Source organism: Phocoena sinus, chromosome 8 (assembly GCF_008692025.1).
Source record: "Phocoena sinus isolate mPhoSin1 chromosome 8, mPhoSin1.pri, whole genome shotgun sequence".
Classification (NCBI taxonomy): domain Eukaryota; kingdom Metazoa; phylum Chordata; class Mammalia; order Artiodactyla; family Phocoenidae; genus Phocoena; species Phocoena sinus.
The window spans coordinates 15,002,334-15,026,396 of NC_045770.1; the positions used below are offsets into that span (position 1 = coordinate 15,002,334).

The following is a 24,063-nucleotide window of genomic DNA, read 5'->3' on the forward strand; positions in this document are numbered from 1 at the left end:
AAGTCCTTGCATTGTCTGAGAAGAAAAGTGCCAATTAATAATGTTAGACTTTGGTAAGGCAAAGATTCACATTGTAATCTAAAAGTAATTAAAGACTGTAAAACTAACAGAGAGGGGGAAATAGAGTATTTTTAATACTCAATCCAAAAGAAGGCACAAAGGAGAAAACAACAGGTGAGACAAATAGAAAGTATTTAGTAAGATGGGATATTTAAACCCAAATATATCAGTAATAGCATTAAAGGTAAATTGACTAAATTCTCCAGTTAACAGATAAAGATTGCCAGATTGGCTAGCAATGAAACAAAACCCAAATATGTGCTGTTTATAGGAGACATCTAAAACATAATGGTGTAGAAAAGTTAAGCAAGAAAAGATGGAAAAAGATAGACATACCATGCAAAACTAAGAGAAAACCGGAATATTAATATGAAACATAGTATGCTTTAAGGCAAAAACTAATTCTTAGAAGGACACTTTGTTATGGTAAAAGACTTAATTTACTAGGCAAACAAAGCAGTTCTAAATTTTTATGAACTTAATAACCTTGAAATATATAAAACAAAAACCAACAGCACTACCTGTAGTGTTGGGATAAATAGATAAATCTATAATCGTAGTGGGAGATTTCAACATATTTCTCTCAATAACTGATAAGAAAAAAAAAGTATGCAACGACAGAGAAGATTTGAACACTGCAAATTGCCCCAGTAGCCATCCACAGACCCCCTTGCATCCCGAAACTGCAGAGACCCCTAACAGAGGTAAATGGCAAGGCTATAGCAGTGAGAAAGGACAGAGTTAAGGATGATTGCGAGCTTCTGGGTTCAGGTCTCCGGATGGATGATGATGCTGTTTTTAATTATTTTATTTAACCTAGAATTGTTGACCACGTATTAGCTTTAAAAAATTGAAGTAGGTGCTAAAAGCTGAGAGTCACGCGAGGGAATGCAAAAATACTAGTTGTTACAATCTATTGAGTGTCTTCTGTGTGTTAGGCACCATGCCTAATTATTTTAATTAGCACTAATTCTCACTACAGACCTTTAATGTGGTTGTTATGTCCCTATAGATGGGGAAACTGAGGCTCAGAAAGGTTAAAATAAGTTGAATAGGATACCATCACAATCTTCAAAGGAGCATAAAAGCTCCCAGGAGGGAAGACAAGTCACAACAATACAAGGGAAAGACGAAGAAGGAGACTGTGGGCTGCAAACAGGATGCTTCCAGTCTCCCAGGCAGAGCCCTGGGGTCCCAGCCAGGCCAGGCAGGCTCAGACATGGGAGCAAGGGGAGGTCAGAATCCATACAGATTGGATCCACTTAGGATGGATTTCTCATCCAATTCTAAAGTAGACTTTCCCTCCTGAAAAGAGAAAGGGCCTAGCCAGCCCCCCAAGGGCAGTGCCCTGAGCACATGGCAGGAAACACAGTCACCCACTGGCTGACCACTGACCCTTGACCCTCGGAAGGAGGCCTGCTCTGTGAGTCTCTAGAGTCCCCAGCCTCAAGGAGCTCACAGGGCAAAAAGCAAATTGACCTGTATATTTGTTTGGCTTAAGTGCAAGCTTCGTTAGTAGAGCATTGGGGTGGGGATCAGATTAGGGTCATTGGGATCAAGATGAATTCCTTATGGGTTCTGTTTCTTTCTTGTGTATCTTAAGTCCTTGGTTCTGGCCAAACAGTTCTGAAACTGGCCACTCCCAGTGCTTCCATCTCAGAGACTTTGTTACAAGCCCCTAATAATCACCACCTGTTTGCCATGCTAGACCCTCCTCCTTTAAACCACAGCTCAGAGATGCCTCCTTCAGGAAGCGCTCCCAGATTGATCTGCCTCACTCTCCCCACCCTGTCATTCTTTCCCAAAGGCTTTGCTCCTCCTTTCTCTAAACTGACCCGACCTTCCCCTGCTCAGTTCCAGGTCCCCCCGCTGGCATCAAAGCTGTCCCTTCATCCGCTAGCAGTGTGGTTGTGTCATGGCTCCCCCCAACCAAGCCCAACGGGGTGATCCGCAAGTACACCATCTTCTGCTTCAGCCCCGGGTCTGGCCAGCCGGTAAGTGGGCCCAGGGCCAAATGATGAGCAGGACAGGAGAAAGAGAAAGTACCTGTAGATCAGCTGGCTTCTGAGCCAAACCCTGGGGCTGCTTATATCTGTGCTTCTTCTTGGATTCATGGATAAGTATGGGCACTGGTCACCCAAGAGTGGCTAAAGCCTTACCCGAGTCCATCTTGGGTCAGTCCTCTGTTCCAGGGGCTGCAAGATTATCACAAGCCCTGGAAGCTCCTTTGAGTCAGGGGTCACGTTCAAGCAGGTGGGAGGACAGGGCCTCGACTCTTCTGGTCTGGCTGACCAAGGAAGCTCCTAGCAGATCCCAGAGCTCTGGACTGGGGACTCGCTGGCCCACGGCCTTTGGAAATGAATCAACTTTCCAGTATGATCAGTCCTGGCTTGGAGGGCTGCTGGAGCTCTACCCTGAGTGGCCCCCTCAGCATGGCGCCAGTTGAAGAGAGAGGAGAAGATGGGGGAAGGCAAGGGCATCTCTCTCTGGGCCAGGGTCTGGGCCTAGCCTAGGGGAGAGGACTGAGAGATAGCTCTATCTGCCTAAACCTGGGAGCAAAGTGGGCAGCCCCCAGGCTGGGGCACAATGCAGGGGATCTAACCCCTGCCCTCTATTGAGAGCTGCTAAGAGGGAGGAGAGGATGAGGGCAGGTGCTGCGGGATATGCATCCCTATCCCATAATAGGCATCCTTCCCTCTGCCTCTTTCCTTATCTCCAGCCACTCAACCAGAGTTCTGCTGGGTGACTGCTCTGGGGCACACCTCTTATAGTTACAAGAGCAGGTGCAAAGACACCTGCCCTTGGGGCGCTCTCAGTCTAGTGAGAAAAGCAGAGGGGTGCTCCCTGGGGGGGAGGTGTGAGTACTATCAAGGGATGTGGTCAGGACCGGGGAGAGCAGGGAGCAGAAGGAGGCCAGCTTCTCCCTCCATCAGCAACTTGTGATGTGACAGCAGCCCCAGCACCTGCAGATGAGCTTCCGGCAGCCCGGAAAGCTGCCCTGAAATTGCTCGGTAACTGTGTCATCATCTCATCCTCTGTTCTCTGCTTTCCTGTGGTCTCTCTGAATTACCCTCTGAGCCGTAGGTGGCCCCGTGCCTCACCAGTGAGGCCAGAGTTCTATTACCAGAGGGAGAGCCCAGAAATGTCTTTGCAATGACTCCGTCCCCTCCTCTCCATCCTCACAGCCACTACGTCACATGCAGAAAAGTACATATATGATGACTATACAACTCCATGAATTTTCACACATCCAAGTATGCAGAAGGGGGGATTCCCAGAGCAGGGAACAGGACAACACCCCAGAAGGTCACCACCCTCCCCCTGCAGGCGTAACCACCATCCTGACTTCAGAGTAGCATTGCCTCTTTTTGTACTTTATATTACACACACACACACACACACACACACACACACACACACACACACACACACACCATTTGCCTAGCTTCTTTGACCCAACATTATTTTGAGTTGGTGAATTTCATCCATATTGTTCTGTGTGGTTAGAGGTCACTCACTGTCATTTCTGTATAGTTTTCAATTACGTGTGTGTATCACAATTTATTTATCCATTGTGTTATCCGTTGATAGGCATTTGGGTAGTTTTCCGTTTGGAGCTATTACAGATGGTGCTGCTGTGAAAACTCTTGTCCGTGTCTCTTGGTGCTCTAGTGTATGCGTTCCTGTTGGCCCTATGAGAGGAACTGCTGGATCACGGGGTCTGCAGGTGTTAGGTTGAGAACACCCTGCCACTGTTGGGGGGTTGTACCAATTTTCCAATCAACATCTTCAGCCACGTCTTCTGCCCCTTTTGCCCCCTCCTCCTGCCCCTCCCACGCACACACGTCCTAGGCTCTTGTTACACTCGGCTTGTCACCGTCTGGACAGCCGCTCTGCCTTTCACCCCCCAGCCCTCTGCCCCCGCTGATCCTACCGCCCGTGGCGTGTTCTTCATCCTCTAGCACACGCTGAATGCATTCGCTGGCAGCTGCTCACTCACCTGTCTCCCGCACTGGTCTGAGGGGCCCTGTGAGGACGAGGGCAGCATCTATCCATTCATCTTTGGGTCCCCAGCTGTGGAACATGGTGCCTGGAACATCATCGTCACAGAATACGTGTTTGATGAATGAATTGCTAGCAGCCTGGCAATTGTAAAGCCTTAGACGTTGGGCAAGTTTCCCTTCATAAATTGGTGAGAGGGTGGGAACTCATTCTCCAGCTTGGGTTTGTATGGTCATTACTTCCTCTGATAATGAAGTCTTTCAAAGGGATTGGTATCTGGAAACGCAGCCTCCTCATTAACTCAGGCTCCAGGATGCCCAGTCAACTGGCTGGGGACACATGTCCCAGGCTCTGGAGCAGAGTGCCTGGTCCCCATGCCCTCCTCCTGCTGCTGGAGACGTGGGGACCCTCCCTCCTTCCTCTTCATGCCCCGAGCATGGAGGAACCTCCTCTCTCCTGGGGAGATTTCCCATCAGACATTGTCACATGGGGGGTGGGGCAGGTGTGCTAGTGTGATGAGAACTGCAGTTCAGCCATGTTGCAAGGCAGGGACTGGGCCGAACGAGGGACCAGGGGACCTAACCACCACGTGTGATTGTGTAATATGATTGCTTTGCAGAAATATATTCCAGATTCCAAACAACTGCATCACAAGTTCATTTATGAAAGAGCTCCAAGAGTGAGGGCACACTCGTGGACGTGTGATGGTGCAAGACTGTGGGAGTGAGTGTGGGGTGAGAGGCAAATGCACGTGAGTCTGTGTGTGTACATACTGGAGTGTATGAACTTGTGTGTGCGGAATCCTCGGAATAGATGCGGGAAACTACATATGGTGCAGGATCCCAGGAATTACACCCTAGGGCTGGCCAGGGCTGCATTGAGTCCTGTTAGAAATTTTACCAAACAATTTAATACAATTTAATTTTTCTCTGATTATCAAAATAATACAATTTTATTGTAGAAAATTCTGTAAATATATAAAATATAGAGAGGAAAGTAAAAATTACTTCTACTCTCATTCCCTAGAGATAAACGTTGGCAACATTTTGGTGTATAATCTAACAGTCTTTGATCTGTATGTATACCATGGTTTTGTTTTGGTTTTTTTACAAAATTAAAATAAAATTTTACACAATGTGATATAATCTGCATTTTTCATGTAACATATGAAGGGACTTTCCCACACCATCGAATATTCTTTTTTTTTTTTGGCTGCACCACATGGCTTGTGGGATTTTAGTTCCCCGACCAGGGATTGAACCCAGGCCCTTGGCAGTGAGAACGCAGATCCTAACCACTTTACCACCAGGGAATTCCCATGACATCAAGCATTCTTTTAAAATATTATCTGTATGTACATAATCTATTTAGCCAGTCCCCCAATTATTCTATATTTAATGTTTTTAATTTTTCACCATTATAATGTTTCATTGAGAGTTCTTCATAAAAGTTTTTATGTACACGTTTTATTTTTTTCTTAGGTTAAATTTCTATAGGAATTCCTGGGTCACAAAGAGTATGAATATTCTTAAGGTTTGCATACACGTTTGCAAATTACTCTTCAGAAATTTTGCACCAATTTATACTTCTTATACAGCATTATAAGTAGTATATACTTCTTCCTTGTGCCCATACTAATCCAAGGTGTTATATATTTTTCTTTTTTTGACAGTTGGGATTTTTATAAAAAGAGGTCTTGTTTTAAGTTATATTTCTTGGATTACTAGTTAGGTTGATTAGTGCTATGTGTTTTCTGGCAGTTTTTTTCATCTTTGGGTAATTGTCAATTCATATCCTTTGTCCATTTTTTATTTGGGTGTATCGTGGTTTTCTTATTGATTTGTAAGTGCTCTTTACATATTAAGGATAATAACCATTTTTGATCATATATGTTTCAAGTATTTGCTTGCCTTTGATTCTAGTTTTTATTATACCATAGGTTTTCTTTTTGTATAATTTAAATTTATAAATCATTTTCATTTTTGATTTTTGCCTTTATTTTTGTTATTAGGACAGATAAATATTAATCTATAGTTTCTTCTTTCATAGTTTTACCTTTTTTTAACCTTTGATTCACTGGGACTTTATTTGGGAGGAGAGTTGTGTATTTCTGAAAGTGATTTCAGGACATTCTTGGGGAATCCAGGTTAAAAGAAGGCACCCAGGATCTGGGTAATATGCTAATGCCTTCAGGGGGAAGCCAAAGCATTCCTGCCCTGTGTAGACACAAATGTACATTCAGGTACACACTGACACACACAAGCAAGTACACTCAACTTTTCTCTACACATACATACACACACACACCTCCACCCTCACAGAAAAATGTGCCAGGAGAAGACCATTTCCCCTTTTACAAAAGACTTGCACACCCCTTGCCTCATATGTGCCTCACTGTAACCACACAGGGTAGGCTGAGCTGTATTGCTTTCTCAGTGAGTAGGAGAGAACACTGAGGCCCCAGAAACCATGGGAGACACTGTGGATCATATAGCAAGTGAGGCAAGCAGGTATCAAAGCCACTGCCCTGCCCTGCCTCGTGCTCAGATATGACCTGCAGATACCCACACGGTCCCCTAGTGCTGCAGCCTGAGAGGAATTCCCAACTACTAGGGCTCAGGGTGGCTTTCAGGGACCTCCTGGATTCAAGGCCAGATCTCCACAGGGGAGGCAGGAGGAGGAGTTTGCCAGGGAGCTCTGTGTGTGTTGTGGGGATGCCTGTACCTTCTCCCGAGCATCTCCCTGCAGACAGTCTGGGGCCAAAAAGGATGTTTTCTCCTATTATAAGTCACTGGGCCCCTCAGCCCTCCCATGGCGGACAGAGAATGTCCTTCTGTGACCCCATATCTGTCTGGAGGTCTGTCCCTCAGCACGTGCGTGAATGTGTCTACATGTCCGCGTGCGTGTGAGCGTGTGCATGTAGGCGTGTGTGTGCAGGATCCCGTGACTGCAGAGATAACTAATTATTAGCTCCCTCTGGCCTTGGGGGTCCCCCATCTGTTCCGGGGCTGCTCCCCCTCCCTAGACTTCCTCCCTGATGTCAAAGAGGCCCTGGTGCTGTCCTGCTTTCCCTTCCCCACAGCTGACCAAAAAATAAAATAAAATGAAAGTCAGCCCCATCCCGCCTGCACCAGGGAAGGGGCTGACAGGAGGTCTGCAAACTAGCGCTTATCAAAAGCTCCTTCTCAAATTCATTTCAATATCTGAGCCTCTGGTTTCCAAGACAACGTAATCTTTTCATCAAAGCAACTGGTAAAACCACTGGGATCCGATATTGTTTTGTTGGCAACTTGTCAAAACTGTCATTTGGTTAAAAAAATTTAATAGATTTATATAACCTACAAATATATATATGGTGATCTATACCACTAATCATCATTAATAAAGTACTGCCCCCTGAAGGTTTCTTAGTTCCCTCTCCCACCCCTTCCTCCCCCAGAGGTGGGGGGGGAGTGGGGAGGAATGAAGGAGCAGTAATTAGACAGCAGGGCTGGGAGGTGACTCTGAGTGGGGACAGGCTGGGGGAGCCTGTCTACAGCCCTAATAAGGCAAATGTAGTAATTTAGCTTCTTCCCAGAGACTCCCCTTACTCAGGGTTTTCCTGAGACCCTCCCTCCCCGCTTCTCCCTTCTCCTCCATCTCTCACTTAGAACACTCACATTTCCTGGCCTGGAGCCACAGTGGCCAGCGCCTAGATCAGTCCAAGAGGTAAACTGAGGCTGACCCAGCAACACACCAGAGCAGGCCCGTCAGCTCCCAGGGCCGAGCCCCGTGCCAAGTCCAGGGCAAACTCTGTTCACTGTGGCTCCAAAACCAGAAAGGGCAGACTAGGCAGGATCCTGCCTCCCCGGCCCCCAACCCGGCCATCACCTCCTCCGAGCCTAGGGCCCCCAGCAAGGCTGGAGGCAGAGGTGGAGGCCCAGGGGACTTGGGTCTTAGCATGCATTCGCCTCTGCCCTCTGCCCCACAGGCTCCCAGCGAGTATGAGACGAGTCCGGAGCAGCTCTTCTACCGGATCGCCCACCTAAACCGAGGACAGCAATACCTGCTGTGGGTGGCTGCCGTCACCTCTGCCGGCCGGGGCAACGGCAGCGAGAAGGTGACCATCGAGCCTGCTGGCAAGGGTGAGCAGCCTGGGACTGCGGCAGAGGGCAGAAGCCGCCCCCGCCTAGAATTTCGGTTCTCCCCCGGGAGGGGATGTCCTCCCTCCACCCTGTCGGTGGCCTGGCTGTAAGGGGCTGGCCGGCCGCCCGCCTCCCTCCTGCACGCACCAAGACCGGGCCTCTGCTGCCCCCTGACTCCCAGAAAGCCTCACAACAGGCTCGAGGCAGCACCGCTAGCCAGGGGCGCTGGGCGTAATGTACCCTGGTCCCCAGCTCCCAACTCCAGCCCAGCTCAGCTCCTCCAAAGGGGACTGAGGTGGGGTACACTGCTTCCACGGCGCAGAGAGCTGCCAAGACGGCCCCCTCCTTCCAAAGCCAGGACACCTCAGGCAGGGGTGACCCCACTGATCGGTGGTTCATTCAGCCAACAGACATTTACAGGGGGCATGCCGAAGGAGACTGTGGGCTAGATGGGGCGTGCAGGATGAATAAGACCAGGTCTATTCTTGGTGCCCCACTGAACCCCTGGCCCGGGCATAAGTGTGGCATGGGGGCACATGTACCCCCACTTTACAGGGAATGACAGTTCTGAGGCCTCAGCCCAAGATCGAGACAGAGGCCACCTCACGGAGCTGCCGGGCCGCCTGCCCTGCGCTAACCCTGGAGCATGGGACTTAGCCACACAGGCCCGAGACTTCCAGCCTCTACTCTGACCCTGGGCTTCCCTGGGCCCTCCCTCGTCCCACAGCCACCTGTCGCTGTAGCCCTGGGGCCCCAGGACCAGGGCTCGGGTGGTTGGTGCCTGCCTCAGCCCAGCCGCCCTCCAGGGGTGACCAGCTTCCTTTGGCCGAGACCCGAGAGGCGCCTGCCCTCCCTGGCCTCAGGCTCAGGGTCAGCGGGCACTGAACGGAGGGCCTGCAGCTGCCCTGCCAATGGGGGCTGTCATCCCATTTTCCAGTGGACACTCTGAGGCCGGGGTGGCACGGTCTGCAAAGACAGCTGAGAGTGGCGGGCTAGCTCTTCTGGCTCCAAGTCAGGGCTCTTTCCACACGGCCTCAGGTGTCTAACCTCCACTGGCCCCTCCTCCCAGAGGGGCTACTCACCCCTTCTTCTGGACTTGTATCCTTCAAGAGGGAAGGGGCCCAGGGCCTCCGATCCTCCCAGGACAGCTGGCGCTGGCCCAGAGCATGGTCTGAGAGCCCGGGTGTCTTGGCTGAAGGCTGGGCCCTTCCCCTGTGGAAATCAAATGGAACACGTTCCCAGAGGGCTTCATACTTCTTCGAATGTGGACATCATGCACTTCTGTCCTCACAGCAGCCCTGGGAGGTGGAGGGACAGGAGCCAGTCCCAGCCACAGGGCAGAACTGGGTCTAGAACGGGATCTCTAGAGCCCCTGGCGCCATCCCCGAGGCCCCCAACACTTCTCTCTGCCTGCGATGGAGGCTGTCTTCACTGGGCCCCTCTGTCCAGTCCACGTCTTTCTGGCCCCCGGCGGTCCTCCCCAGGCAGCTGCCCTCAGAGGAGAGGAACCTCCATTCCCTGCACCCAAACCTCTAAGCACTGCTTCCTCAGCCACCTTACATCTTCCCTCTCCCCAAGAAGGGTCCCGTGGCTCAGTGGGGCTGACTGTGGCCCCCCGAAGCGCGTGGTTGCTTGGTTAATTTAACACTTTCAACCCTGGGCCTGGAGATCTCCAAGGTGCCTGACACAACTACCTTCTCGCTGGGCCCTTGGCATCTTTGCCTCCCTTTGCTTTTCGTGATGCCGCCTGTGCATCAGGGTCCCCGGGGACGTGCCTTCCTCCTCTGCGCCTGCAGGTTGTGGACCCCAGGGCTCTGCCACTCCTCTGTCAGTCTGCAGTCCCCCTCCTGGTGACCTCAGTCAGTCTGCTGCTGAGTGCACATCAGTGTGGTCCAGTCATCTCTCTCATGCTCCAAAGCATTTATATCCACCTGCTTTCCAGCTACCCCCGTGGGCGTCCCCCAGGTTTAGCATGAGCAGAATCTTCCCGTCTCTCCCACCTACCCTGCTCCTCCCCCTGTGGGCCTCAACTCCACGAGGGCACCAGCACCCATCTGGTTGGCCCAGCTGGGATCCTGGAAGTCACCCTCACCTCCCCCTCTATCTCTTCCCCAAAACTAGGGAGACTTCACGTCTTGACATGTCTTCCCTTGAGCCCCTAGTCTGTTCTCCACCACCCGGTATCACCTCTCGCCTGCACTCCAGCCACCATCTTGTCCCTGGTCTTCATCCTGCAAGATCACCTCCACCATGGGCTTCCCTGGTGGCGCGGTGGTTGAGAGTCCGCCTACCGATGCAGGGGACACGGGACACGGGTTCGTGCTCCAGTCCGGAAGATCCCACATGCCACGGAGCGGCTGAGCCTGCGCGTCCGGAGCCTGTGCTCCGCAGCGGGAGAGGCCACAACAGTGAGAGGCCCGCGTAACGCAAAAAAAAAAAAAAAAAAAAGATCACCTCCACCAAACCATCCTCTGCAAGCAGCCAGGGATGTATCTAAAACTCTGCTTTGAACATACCACTACTTACGTGTAAGCCTCCTCGTGACCTCACGGGGAAGCCCAGCCTCCCTGAGGTGCCAGCAGAGCCCTGCTCGCTCTCCTCCTGCCTCTGCTCACCGCTCTGGCCCCGGCTCCGCTGCCCCCTTTTCACTCACCCTGGGCTTTGGTCGCCCCAAAGGATCCTCCCACCCATCGTGTGTTTCAGGCCCCCCGTGCCTCTACTCGGTGCCGTTCCCCCTTCCGACATGCCTTTCCTTCTCTGTGTGGTGAATTCCTTCTTTGCCTTCAAGTTTCAAGTCAAAGCTGCCAATTCCAGAAGCCACCCCTGGCCTTCGCCTCCACCACCACTGCATTGCCACAGTTCATTCCTCCTCCTTTCTGCTCCTAGGGTTACTTGTCTCTACCCCTACCATAGTATTCTTCACCCTAATGATTTTTTTAAGTATCTGCCTCCCTCTTGGATGGCGAGCAACTTGAGGCCAGGGAATAGATCTGATTCATTTTGTGGCCCCTCAGAGCCTCCTGTGATACCTGGCCCAAACAGGTATTTGATAAACGCTTGTCGTATCCATGACTCGCATCTGAAATTTCCTGGACTCTCCCCCCACCCCAAGCCCAAGGCAGTGGTCAGGTAGGGGAAAGAAGACTTGAACTGTAAATTCAGGAGCCCTGAGAAAGGGGAGCCAGTGCGGTGCTGGTGGTAAAAGCGGGGTGTCTCTCGTCCTTTCCTTCCTGTAGCCCCAGCAAAGATCATATCCTTTGGGGGCACTGTGACGACACCCTGGATGAGAGATGTCCGGCTGCCTTGCAATTCAGTGGGAGACCCAGCCCCTGCTGTGAAGTGGACCAAGGACAGGTGTGTGCAGAACCCCGCAGGGATAGGTGACCCCCAGGGATGGGCAGAGCAGAAAAGCCATGAAGAGAACCAATGTCCCTCCCTTCCAGCGACTCAGTCACCTCCAGGTCTGCAGGGGCCCAGCCAGGTACACGGCTACCACTCTCACACACACGCCTGACCTCCCTGGCTCCCCTCTGTTGGCTGCCAAGGATCTCCCTTCCCTGGGTGATGGAAGAGGCCAAGATTCCTGGATATGCCTGGGAAGCACTGAGTAACAGCCCAAGAATCCAGGGTCCCCGAGCCAGCCCCCTACTGCTCCCAGCTCCAATGGCCTGCAGACCTGGGGGAGGCCCCCGGAGGAGGGGATGCCTGCTATAACCCATCCCCCACCCCCGCAGCGAAGACTCGGCCATCCCCGTGTCCATGGACGGGCACTGGCTCATCCACACCAATGGCACCTTGCTGCTGCGTGCAGTGAAGGCTGAGGACTCGGGCTACTACACCTGCACAGCCACCAACACTGGGGGCTTCGACACCATCATCGTCAACCTTCTGGTGCAAGGTGAGACGCTGCGAGGCGGGCGGGGCTCCGGTGCCGACAGGGATGGAGGAATTCCATCGCGTGAGAGAGAGGGTTGTCGAAAGGAAGAAGAAGACCCGCCACTGGGGAGACAGACCCTTGGTGGATCAGAGGGTCCCCGTGGAAGCGGGGGCAGGAGGGCTAGAGAGGGGAATGAGGAAGTGTGAGGGTGGCACCGAGAGGGGGGGACAGCCAGCCCCTCACCCTCAACCCACCCCGATGTCAGAGATTAACCCTCTGGTGCGGGCTGGTGGCTCTCCCCTCACAGTTCCCCCGGACCAACCCCGCCTAACTGTCTCCAAAACCTCCGCTTCGTCCATCACCCTGACCTGGATTCCAGGTGACAATGGGGGCAGCTCCATCCGAGGTGAGAGGGGTCTGGATGAGGAGGGGGGAGGCAGGGGAAGGAATTCTGGGCCCAGGGGCAGAGGAAGGGCTTCGCTCACTCCCCCTGCTTGTCCTGATAATGCTTAGGAAATAATGGGGGAGGGGCGATTCAGACCACAGGGAAGTTACCCAAGTGCCCTGGAAAATATACCAGCCTAGATGGCTGGGCTTTCCAACACCCACCCTCCTTGCCACTGGTGAGCTGTGCGTTTTCTTAGGAAGCCTGTCTTCTGCTCTGGGCCTTAGTTTCCACATCTGTAAAAGGAGACAAATGTTCTAGGTAGTACCTCAACCTTAAACATGCATATGAGTCACCAAGGCGTCTTGTAAGAGCACAGATTCTGATTCAGGGGCTCTGGAGCGGAGGCTGAGAGTTTGCATGTCTAACAAGCTCCCAAGTGATGCTGATGCTTCGGGGCCAGGGGACTAAATATGGAGAAGCAGGGTCTAAATAGGACTCCTTGTAAGCCTCACAGCTCCGGTTTCTGCTCCCCGCCCCACCTTGGCTTCTCAACCCTAACACAAGCGCTGACAGGAGAGAGCCCGACAACTCACCCAAGGGCCTTTCCGTTTTGTATCGAATTTGCATCCACCCCATCCCCGTGGCCAAAGCACCCCCTGCCCCCTGCGGCGCCCAGCTCCATGATGCCTGTTGGGGTACCCCAGGCCCCACCCTGCCCGACCTGAGCCAGGCAAACCTCCCGGGCAGGCTTCGTGCTGCAGTACTCGGTGGACAACAGCGAGGAGTGGAAGGATGTGTTCGTCAGCTCGAGCGAGCGGTCCTTCAGGCTGGACAGCCTCAAGTGTGGCACCTGGTACAAGGTGAAGCTGGCGGCCAAGAACAGCGTGGGCTCCGGGCGCATCAGTGAGATCATCGAGGCCAAGACCCATGGGCGGGGTAAGGCCCAGGGCGGGTGGAAGGCTGCTGGGGTAGGGAAGGAGGGCACAGGGGAGCATGGAGACTCAAGGGGAGATTCCACCTGGTTCCCATCACCACAGCATCGGATGAGTCACGGTAGCAGAAACTGGCCCTGCTTCCCTGCGGTGGGATGGCAGATGGGTGGCTCACCTCTTCCTCTTTCCTGCATGTGTCTTCCTCCTTGGCCAGGCCCTTCTCTCCTTGTCCTTCTCTTCCTCCTCTTCTTCCTCCCCCTCTGTCCCCTGGAGCATCCCTACTCCCATCTGCGCCTCCCACCGATCCCCTGGAGCCACTGTGGTCCCAGCTGCCCAGGGAAATCTTTCCCAGTCTCTCTAACCTCTCTCTCTCCCTCTGGCCCCCCAGAGCCCTCCTTCAGCAAAGACCAGCACCTCTTCACCCACATCAACTCCACACATGCTCGGCTTAACCTGCAGGGCTGGAGCAACGGGGGCTGCCCTATCACAGCCATCGTGCTGGAGTACCGGCCCAAGGGCACCTGGGCCTGGCAGGGCCTGCGCGCCAACAGGTCCGGGGAGGTGTTTCTGACCGAGCTGCGAGAGGCCACGTGGTACGAGCTGCGCATGAGGGCTTGCAACAGCGCTGGCTGCGGCAACGAGACCGCCCAGTTCGCCACCCTGGACTACGACGGCAGTGAGTCGGAAAGGGTGGGCAGGGCTGGAGCAAGGTGCTGCCAGGGAAGCTGGCAGAGAGGCAGACATGTAAAGAGATGGGCACGCAGATAGAAAAGAGGCAGGACTATAGTCAGGGACAAGGGCGGACAGGTGAACAAGCAAGCAAAGGACAGGCCAAGGAACAGCAGACGGGTAGACAGGTAAGCGGGTAGATACACCTGTGACCAACACAGATGGACAGGCAGACAAGCAGGTCAGTAACGCTAAAGACAGAGGGCCCTTGAAGGAGCAACCCGTGCTCTCCATTGCTTCAGAGAGATGAGAGGGGGCTTCCCTGGTGGTTCAGTGGTTGAGGGTCCGCCTGCCGATGCAGGGGACATGGGTTCGTGCCCCGGTCCGGGAGGATCCCACATGCCGCGGAGCGGCTGGGCCCGTGAGCCACGGCCACTGGGCCTGCGCGTCCGGAGCCTGTGCTCCGCGACGGGAGAGGCCACAGCAGTGAGAGGCCCGTGTACCGCAAAAAAAAAAAAGAGACGAGAGGGAGGTAAAGATGCAGTTGCAGTCCTGCCCTATAAGAACCCTCTGCTCAGATGGTACATTAGCCAAGACAGGGTAGCCTGAACTGCAGTAACAAGTACACACTAAAAGCTTCATGGCTTTTGATCCAATAAAGATTTGTTTCTCACTCTCATAACACCTTGTGAGGGTTGGCTGGCCACCATCTTTAGCTATGCCGTCTTGAACATGTAGCTCCCGTGGTCACCAACAAGAGAGGGAGAAAAAAGAAACAGCAGTTCCTGACTGCCCTGGCCAGGAGGTGATAACTCATCATTTCTAGTCACACTCTGTTGTCCAGAACTAGTAACATGGCTCTAACCTAACTGCCAGGAAGTCTGGGGAATGTAGACGAGCGCACGGATGTTTAGTGAGTGCTACCTGGTATCTGCCGCATGGGGGCACCTCGCACTCATGCACACACATGCATTTAAGCACATAGAGGGCTGAGTTCATAGGGACCAGCTGTCACAAGCTAAATTGAGTCTACCTATGTGTTAAGGAAACAGAATAAAAGTGGTATCGGAAGGGGATGGGCTCAAACAAGGAAGCCTTCATGAAGGAGATGACTCTTAAGTGAGGCTTTGAAACAAGCAAGCATCGGGGCTTGGCAGAAGGCTATGTCAGCAGGAGAACTCAACATTGCCCCCTTGCAGCCCCCAAGGTTAGCAGATTTCACCCACGGGATGGGGAGCAGGGAGAGAATGCAGGGTGTTGAGTGGCTTTTGCCTCCATCTGGGGAAGAGAGCACACCATCCCGCTTCCCTGACTTTTCTCTCCTACGGTCCTCACCATCCCCCTCAACCTTACCAGCTGGATGTGGGAATCTAAGTTCAGCGTTCTAGAAATGAACACTGAACTCCAACAAGCAGAGTAGACTATCTCTGAGAGACTTTAGGAAAATTCTAAAAGGAAGTCATTAATATCATATGCAGTATGAAAACTACACAACTGTTCATGGCTGTCCTGATGGGACCAGAATTAGGGGGAGCAGAGGGGAGAGTTGGGGCTCTGCACCAGGAAGTAGAGATCAGAGTGAGATCAAAGGCAGCAAAAGAGGTCCAAGGGCTACCTTGCCCATGAGACTCTGCATAACACTCAACTCATGAGGGACAACTGACTCCCTTCTTCACCCCTGTTCAGGCACCATCCCGCCCATCAAGTCTGCACAAGGCGAGGGGGACGATGTGAAGAAGCTGTTCACCATTGGCTGCCCGGTCATCCTGGCCACCCTGGGGGTGGCACTGCTCTTCATCGTTCGCAAAAAGAGGAAAGAGAAGCGGCTGAAGCGACTCCGAGGTGGGCGAGTTTCCTATGGGCTTCCTGGGAGGGAGTGCTGACCCTCAGCCACGCTGGCCACTTTGCACTGGCTCACAGCACCATCTGGACAAGGGAGAGTGCCCGTGTCCCCTTGAAGGGAGAGCTGCCACTCCAGCCTTCTGAAACCCCTTAGTTGTTCACTGCTTCCTCCTCTATGTCCCCAGGACTTTGTGCCTGCCCTCACCAGGGCTGACTTTTAGAGGTACACAGTGGTAAAACCATATTGCTTGTTAAAATATTTAAACATTTCCATGTTGATTGGTAAATAGATGTTGCTCCCTTCTACCCTGGGTGCTCCATTCCCTTATATAGGATCCCCGAGACTTTCCTAGGACCCAGCCACTAAAGAGTAGACCTCCAGGGCTTCCCTGGTGGCGCAGTGGTTGGGAGTCTGCCTGCCGATGCAGGGGACATGGGTTCGTGCCCCGGTCTGGGAGGATTCTGCATGCCGTGGAGCGGCTGGGCCTGTGAGCCATGGCCGCTGGGCCTGCGCGTCCGGAGCCTGTGCTCCGCAATGGGAGAAGCCACAGCAGTGATAAGCCCACATACCACAAAAAAAAAAAAAAAAAAAAAAAAAAAAAAAGAGTAGACCTCCAAGTGGCCTCTAGGACTTTGCTCTGGTTTGACTGAGCTGTTTCCATGCCTTGTCAGGTGCTAAGTATTTTTAATATCATCCCCTGTCCCAACACCTGCTACCATAGTCTGGCATGAATGGGTCTGATTTACCTTGATTTCCCCAGGACCCACTAGTTGCTGAATAAATGTCTGTTCACACATCTGGAAAACATTTATTGAGTATCTACTGTATTGTAGATACTGCCAGACATTGGAGGTGTAAAGATGAAGAAGGAACAGCCCATGCCCTTATAGAATTCACAGCCAAGGCACAATAATAGCACAGAAGAGGGAATGACTAAGGCTGCCTAGGGTGTTTGTTTAAGAGTTGGGTAGATGAAAGGATGGTTCAGTGGGTGGTTAATGGTTGTTAAATGGATGGATGGTTGGATGGATGGATGGAAGATTGGATGGTTGATGGGTTGATAGTTGAATCGATAGTTGGTTGGATCAGTGGAAGGATGGATGGATGGATGGGTGGATACTTGGATGGACAGATGGATGATAAGATGGATAGATGGTTGTATGAATGGATGATTGGATGAATGGTTGAATAGATGAATGGATAATTAGATGAATGGTTGAACAGATGGTTGTACAGAAGACTAGATGGTTGGATGGGTTGATGGTTGAATGGAGGAATGGTTGGATCAGTGGATGGCTGGCTGGCTGGATGGATGGATGGGTAGTTGAATGAATGCATGATGTATGGGTGGGATGGATTGACAGGTGGAGAGATCAATAATGAATGGATGGATGAGTGGGTAGATAGATGGTTGAATTCGTTCATGAAGCTAGATTTGATCTAACAGATCATTCTCAGTTATCAGAGGTCTAGTGGATTACCTGGGTCCTTTCCTTCTCCTCTCTTATCAATTCCTAACCTGACAGTCCTGAACCTATTCAAGGCTCCTCTGAGACAAAGCAGTGACCCTCAAATCCATCCATGGACTTTTTTGGGACAGATGTCCCAGAGAAGGAAATGAAACTTCTTGGTTGATGTCATCTGGAGATACCCATTGACCCTCTCTACTTCATTCCCCACTCTCTCCTCTCCCCAACAGATAACTGAGGATAGACCTACCACTGATGCCCATTTCCAGACTGCTATGATGTTTTGTTTGATTAGAGTTGATTCAGGAAGCTGATGGAGCACTTTACATACCCTTTGCTTTGGGGAGGATCTCCCTATTAGATAAAAATCTGAGGAAAGGAAAGCAGAACTGAGCCAAATCCTGAACTGGGAGCAGTGAGACCTTATGTTTTGGACTGTCTCAGAACTCCTTATATTTCTTCCCAGGAGACAAGCCCTGGCCCCATTTTAGGAAGTTCTCCCACCTTGTTCCCCATGCCTCTTCCAATTCTCATCCTTCTCAGACTCCATTCTCACTGAGTCCCCTCTCTCTACTGTTTTGCAGATGCAAAGAGTTTGGCAGAAATGTTAATAAGGTGGGTGTCACATAGCTGCTTCCTCTCTCCTCCCCTCCCCCTTCCTCCCTTCAGGGTACAGGTTTCTAAGACCCCACTGTCCTGCAAAACCCCTCCCCCGACCCGTTATGGCTGCCGAGTCACCCATCTCCAGCCCTTCTCTCCACAGCAAGAACAACCGAAGCTTTGACACCCCCGTGAAGGGGCCACCCCAGGGCCCACGGCTACACATTGACATCCCCAGGGTCCAGCTACTCATCGAGGACAAGGAGGGCATCAAGCAGCTGGGTGAGTGACAGGTGCCAGGAGCTCTCTGTCCTGCTGAGTGTGCTTCCCCAGGCCACATCCCACGAAGGGCAACCACCAGTCCTCACACAGTGCCCAGGGTTCCAGAAGCAGCCCCGTCAACAACTCAACAACCTAGGAACTCGCTGCAGCTTCTCTCAAGGACTAGGTTTCCTCCTCCGTTGATGGGAAGACTTGACCTGACCTTTCTTGGTTTCATTGTTGGATAAAGACAAAGAGAAATTTGGGGAGCAAAGATGGTGCCCAAAGGGAAGGACTGCTGCTGATTGCACTTCTTCCCCCAGGAGATGACAAGGCCACCATCCCTGTGACCGATGCTGAGTTCAGCCAAGCTGTCAACCCTCAGAGTTTCTGCACCGGTGTCTCCTTGCACCACCCAGCCCTCATCCAGAGCACAGGACCCCTCATCGACATGTCTGACATCCGGCCAGGCACCAGTATGCATTATCCCTGGGGAGACAGCCCTCCTCCCACACGGGGTTTCGTGGGCACAGCATAAGACAGAGGTGGCATTTTTTTAAAAAAAGAGGGAGGAGCAGTATGGAAGAAGGGAAAGAGCACTGGAATTAGAGTCTAGAGACCTTGATTATAGATTCACTAGCTATGGCCTTGGGCATGTCACTAACCTTATCTCTCTGGGCCTCAGTTTCCTTACCTAGAAGTTTAGAGAGGGTTAGTTGTTCTTTCTCTCCAAGGGCCTTCTGCATCTTCCACTGTGAGTCTGGACATAAGCATAGAATACATCCAGGACTGTAGGGAATGAATGGACAGTCATGAGGCAGCAGGAGATGAGGTGACATTCTTCCCAGGCTGAAGGAAAAGGCAGGGTGGCGGGAGAGGACTAGGACGCCACCCAGTGCCCGACACTGCCGCTCTCCTCCTCCACAGATAGCTGTGTGGCCAGGAAAGGCAGCTCGCTCAGCTTTCCCAGGGGAGCTTCTGTGGCTGCTTCTGCCTCCTCCCTTGCTCCCTTTCTGGTAAATGCCAGCTGCCCAAGCCTGAGTGCCTGCAGCTGGAGGGTACTAGCTCTGGCTTCCTCTGTGCAGATCCAGTGTCCAGGAAGAATGTAAAGTCAGCCCACAGCACCCGGAACCGGTACTCAAGCCAGTGGACTCTGACCAAGTGCCAGGCCTCCACACCCGCCCGCACCCTCACCTCCGACTGGCGCACTGTGGGCTCCCAGCATGGTGTCACTGTCACCGAGAGCGACAGCTACAGTGCCAGCCTCTCCCAGGACACAGGTAAGCCCAAGGACCTGCCTTCATTCTGCTCGCTCTCCTCCAGCTCTCGCATTATCCATCTCCACCTTTAGTTTTCCCAGCTCCTACCTGCCAGCTGTTGGAGTCCAAGGCACAGGTCAATTTCATTTCCAGCTGGTCACTGACTCACTCTGTGGCTATGACAAAAACACTTGACCTAGCGGAGCTCTGCTCGGTCAAGGATTTCATTTTGCTCTACCAAAAGATGACAGAGAAAATGGTACACATGATGTTTGTTGGAGAAAAGGCTAAGTGTTGCTCAGAGGATGCTGCTTATTTTCAAGAATGAAAGATGTTCTGCCCTTCACTAGGCAGCACATCAAATATCCCACTTCTGCCACCACCACTACCTTCACAGGCGGAGAGCAGGATCTTGTGAGCCTGCTCCACTCCATAGTCAGGCTTTCAGATGGCTGCTGGGCTTATGGGTAGGGGAACTGCTCAGTCTGATCTCATTTACACCCTTTCCCCATGAACCCACATTATCTTTTATCGAGATATAACTGACGTATAACATTTAGTTTCAGGTGTACGACATAATGATCTGATATTTGTAATATATTGCAAAATGATCACCACAGTAAGTCTAGTTAACATCCGTCACCATGTATAGTTACAATATTTTTTCTTATAATAAGAACTTTAAAGAACTACTCTCTTAGCAACTTCCAAATGTTCAATACAGTGTTATTAACTACAGTTATCATGCTGTACATTACATCCCCATGACTTATTTATAACCGGAAGTTTGTACCTTTTGACCACCTTCACCCATTTTGCCCAACTCCCACCCCCCACCTTTGGCCACCACCAATCTAATTCTCTGTATCAGTGAGCTTGGGGGTTTTGTTTGTTGTTGTTGGGGGTCTTTTAGATTCCACATATAAGTGAGATCATACAGTGTTTGTCTTTCTCTGTCTGATTTGTTTCACTTAGCGTGATGCCCTCAAGGTCCATCCATATCTTCCCAAATGGCAAGATTTCCTTTTTTATGGCTGAGTAATATCTCATTTTGTGTGTGTGTGTGTGTGTGTGTGTGTGTGTGTGTGTGTGTATATATATCACATATTCTTTATTTACTCATCCACCGATGGACATACAGGTGCTTCCATGTCTTGGCTATTGTAAATAATGCTGCAATGAATATGGGGGGTGCCACGCATTTCCCCTCAACTCTGTGCCTTCCATCTCCCCAGACAAAGGACGGAACAGCATGGTGTCCACTGAGAGCGCCTCCTCTACCTACGAGGAGCTGGCCCGGGCCTACGAGCATGCCAAGCTGGAGGAGCAACTGCAGCACGCCAAGTTTGAGATCACCGAGTGCTTCATCTCCGACAGCTCCTCTGACCAGATGACCACAGGCACCAACGAGAACGCTGACAGCATGACATCCATGAGCACACCCTCAGAGCCTGGCATCTGCCGCTTCACCGCCTCCCCACCCAAGCCCCAGGATGCCGACCGGGGCAAAAATGTGGCTGTGCCCATCCCTCACCGGGCCAACAAGAGTGAGCGCTCAGACCACCTCCCTTGCTGTGTCCCCTGCCCCCAAACCCCACGAGCCCTGGCTAGACCTAGCCCTGACTGCACCTGGGTCCTGCCAGCCCAGCACGGCTCCTTGGCAGGTGGGGGGTAGTGCAAAGAACAAGGACTTGGGAGCAAGCAGATCAGGGCGCACATCCTGGCTTAACCTCTTAATACTGCTGTGACCTTGGGCAAGTCATTTAACCTCTCTGGCCTTAATTTTCTCATTTGTAAAATGCAACTGATAGCATGTACTTTGCATTGTTGTAAGGATCATTAGAAATGATATACGTGCCTGGCACATAGTAGGTTCTCATTAAGTAGTGATCATTCCCTTAGTCTGAAGCTATGCCAGGATGGAAAGAGACTGCTTATGGGGTCAGCCGCCCAATGGCCATTGGTCTGAATACTGTGTGGACTTAATCTAGACCCAAAGGAGCAATCCTGGCAGTTCAGCCCGTGGTGGCCAAAGCTCATGGTGGGCAATGACCTAACCTGACTGGGAACCATCTGACTCCAGGGGCCTGGCCAGAGCATATGTCCTTTGGGGTCAGCAGGGCAGGTCTAGGATAACCAGGGGGAGGGGGGCAGGGAAGCCCCCCAGCAGACATTAGGGCCACGGGGTGCAAGGCCTAGGCTGTCAAAGTAGGCAATCTGGTCTGCTCAGCACTGGCCTTGCTAAGTGGCCGTGCTGACCTAGGGGCTCAGGGTCATCTAGAGAAGAGCCTGGGGTAACAGAAATTACAAAGACTTAGGAGACGAGCAGCCCTGAATGACTCCCCCTCCCTGTGTAGCTGTGTGAATTTGGGCAAATTACTTAATCTCTCTGAACCTCAGTTTCCTCACTTGCAAAATGCAGGCAGGTATTAACCTATGCAGGGGGCTGTGGGGACTAAACGAGATGACCTGAGGAAAGTGCCTGGCACAGTGGACGGGAGAGAGGCACGTGCACAGGCGAGGGTGCTCGCAGGGCAGAGGGATCAGCGTGTGAGGGTCCTAGAAGCTTGTCCCGTGGAGGCACTTTAAGAAATTAGGAACATTCTGCCTGGAGAACAGAGATGAAGGAGAGGGACGGGGAACTGTAGCTGACTTCAGATGTCTGAAAGGCCGCGGTGAGAAAGAGGGGAAAGCCTTGTTCTGGGGGTCCTCAGAGGACAGAATCGGGCTGAACGTGGGGAAGTGACAGGGAGTGACATTCCTCTCCTCCTCGGAGTAAAGAAAAGCTTTCTAGGGAATTCCCTGGCGGTCCAGTGGTTGAGACTTGGCACTTTTACTGCCGTGGACCTGGGTTCGATCCCTGGTCGGGGAACTAAGATCCCGCAAGCCACGCGACATGGCCAAAAAAAAAAAAAAAAAAAAAGCTTTCTAACAGCCAGAGCTCTTAGGACATCCCTGTTTAGAAATGAGCTCTTCACCAGCTGAAGCTGATCGGCTATAGTGATCAGTTAACAATGGGTATCAATTTACTGAGCATCGCCGTGCGCCAGCCACTGTACTAAGCGCTTTCCTTACTTTATCTCATTCCCGCCTCACAGTATTCCTGTAGGGAAATATGATTATCTCCATTTCATAGATAAGAAAACTGAGGCTCAGAGAGGCCAAGTAACGCATCTTTCCTCTTTCCTCGACTCTTTACTGCCTGTCTGGTGGAGGGACTCCTATGCTAGGTCAGGGAGAAGACTGAGGGGTAGGGGCGGGGAAACAAGCTGGCCGCTGGTTCCAAGAGGCCTCTGGTGCTAACACGCCCTGCTTCCTGCATTCCAGGTGACTACTGTAACCTGCCCCTCTACGCCAAGTCGGAGGCCTTCTTCCGAAAGGCAGACGGGCGGGAGCCCTGCCCCGTGGTCCCGCCCCGCGAGGCCTCCATCAGGAACCTGGCTCGAACCTACCAGCCCCAGGCTCGCCACCTGACCCTGGACCCTGCCAGCAAGCCCTTGGGCCTCCCGCACCCGGGAGCCGCCGCCACAGCCACCTTACCTCAGAGGACTCTGGCCATGCCAGCTCCCCCAGCTGGCACGGCGCCCCCGGCACCCGGTCCCACCCCTGCCGAGCCCCCGGCTGCCCCCAGCGCCGCCCCTCCGGCCCCCAGCACTGAGCCTCCGCGGGCCGGGGGCCCACACACCAAAATGGGGGGCTCCAGGGACTCACTTCTCGAGATGAGCACATCAGGGGTAGGGAGGTCTCAGAAGCAGGGAGCCGGGGCCTACTCCAAATCCTACACCCTGGTGTAGGGACACAACCAGAAGAGTGGCCCTCCGCTTGGACCTGTCTGCACCTCCAGCCGTCACACACCAGCTGGGCTGATTTCCTGCATTATTTATATTAAATTGACAGATGAAAACCGACCAACAAGGGAAAGACAACCCCCAAGTCATGAACGCTTGTACATAGAACTCTTTTGTACAAATGAAACTATTTTCTTCTTCTCCATGAAGCCAGGGCACAAAGAATTTGACAGTGCAAGTCAAATTCCCCACCCCACAAAATATGTGTGGAGAGATATATACATATATAGAGAGAGAGGAACACATCGACAAGCTATATATCTATATATTTCTCTCACCTTATTTTGAGACAGAGGCACAAAGGCTCAGCAATTTTTCCCTCCTACTCACCCTCCCTCCAATCTAGGTGGTTTTGACAAAGACCAAAATCCCAACTCAGAGACACTGCATGCGATTTTACTGTTCCAGGAAAACCAGGAGTTGCTTCAATTTGCAGATGCTTACGTGTTGATACCTTTTTCTATGAAAAAAGACCCAGCGCCGTGTGCAATAAAGGTTATGTTTCTACATGGTGGCTTTTTTCCCATTTGGCAAGGGCCAGTGGGGAGGCAGGGAGGAGAGGCCCCTGTACCAGGCCGTCTGTCTCTCAGGGAGAGACCTCGAGAAGCCCAGCTTTAGCTCAGCACGTTAAACTTTTAAAAAGGCTTTCCATTAGCCAAGCTGCCTCCTTGAGCACTTCTGTGCTGGGCCCTACAGGGGACCAGCTGTGTGTCTTTGAGCGAGCTCCTAAA

The 24,063-nt window shown here is 52.1% G+C and overlaps 1 protein-coding gene across 1 annotated transcript in view; it reads left to right on the plus strand.

Annotated features, from left to right (window-relative positions):
- DSCAML1 (DS cell adhesion molecule like 1) overlaps positions 1–23,839 on the plus strand; it is a 346,911-nt gene extending 323,072 nt beyond the window's left edge. The window contains exons 20-33 of the mRNA XM_032640871.1: positions 1,915–2,054; positions 8,033–8,186; positions 11,423–11,540; positions 11,921–12,084; positions 12,371–12,469; positions 13,199–13,387; positions 13,772–14,059; positions 15,739–15,894; positions 17,949–17,979; positions 18,128–18,246; positions 18,549–18,701; positions 19,311–19,505; positions 20,720–21,031; positions 22,812–23,839. Of these exons, the coding sequence (XP_032496762.1) occupies positions 1,915–2,054; positions 8,033–8,186; positions 11,423–11,540; positions 11,921–12,084; positions 12,371–12,469; positions 13,199–13,387; positions 13,772–14,059; positions 15,739–15,894; positions 17,949–17,979; positions 18,128–18,246; positions 18,549–18,701; positions 19,311–19,505; positions 20,720–21,031; positions 22,812–23,278 (2,585 nt within the window). The 3' untranslated portion in view covers positions 23,279–23,839. The remainder of the gene's footprint in view (positions 1–1,914; positions 2,055–8,032; positions 8,187–11,422; positions 11,541–11,920; positions 12,085–12,370; positions 12,470–13,198; positions 13,388–13,771; positions 14,060–15,738; positions 15,895–17,948; positions 17,980–18,127; positions 18,247–18,548; positions 18,702–19,310; positions 19,506–20,719; positions 21,032–22,811) is intronic.
- The last annotated feature ends 224 nt before the right edge of the window (positions 23,840–24,063 follow it).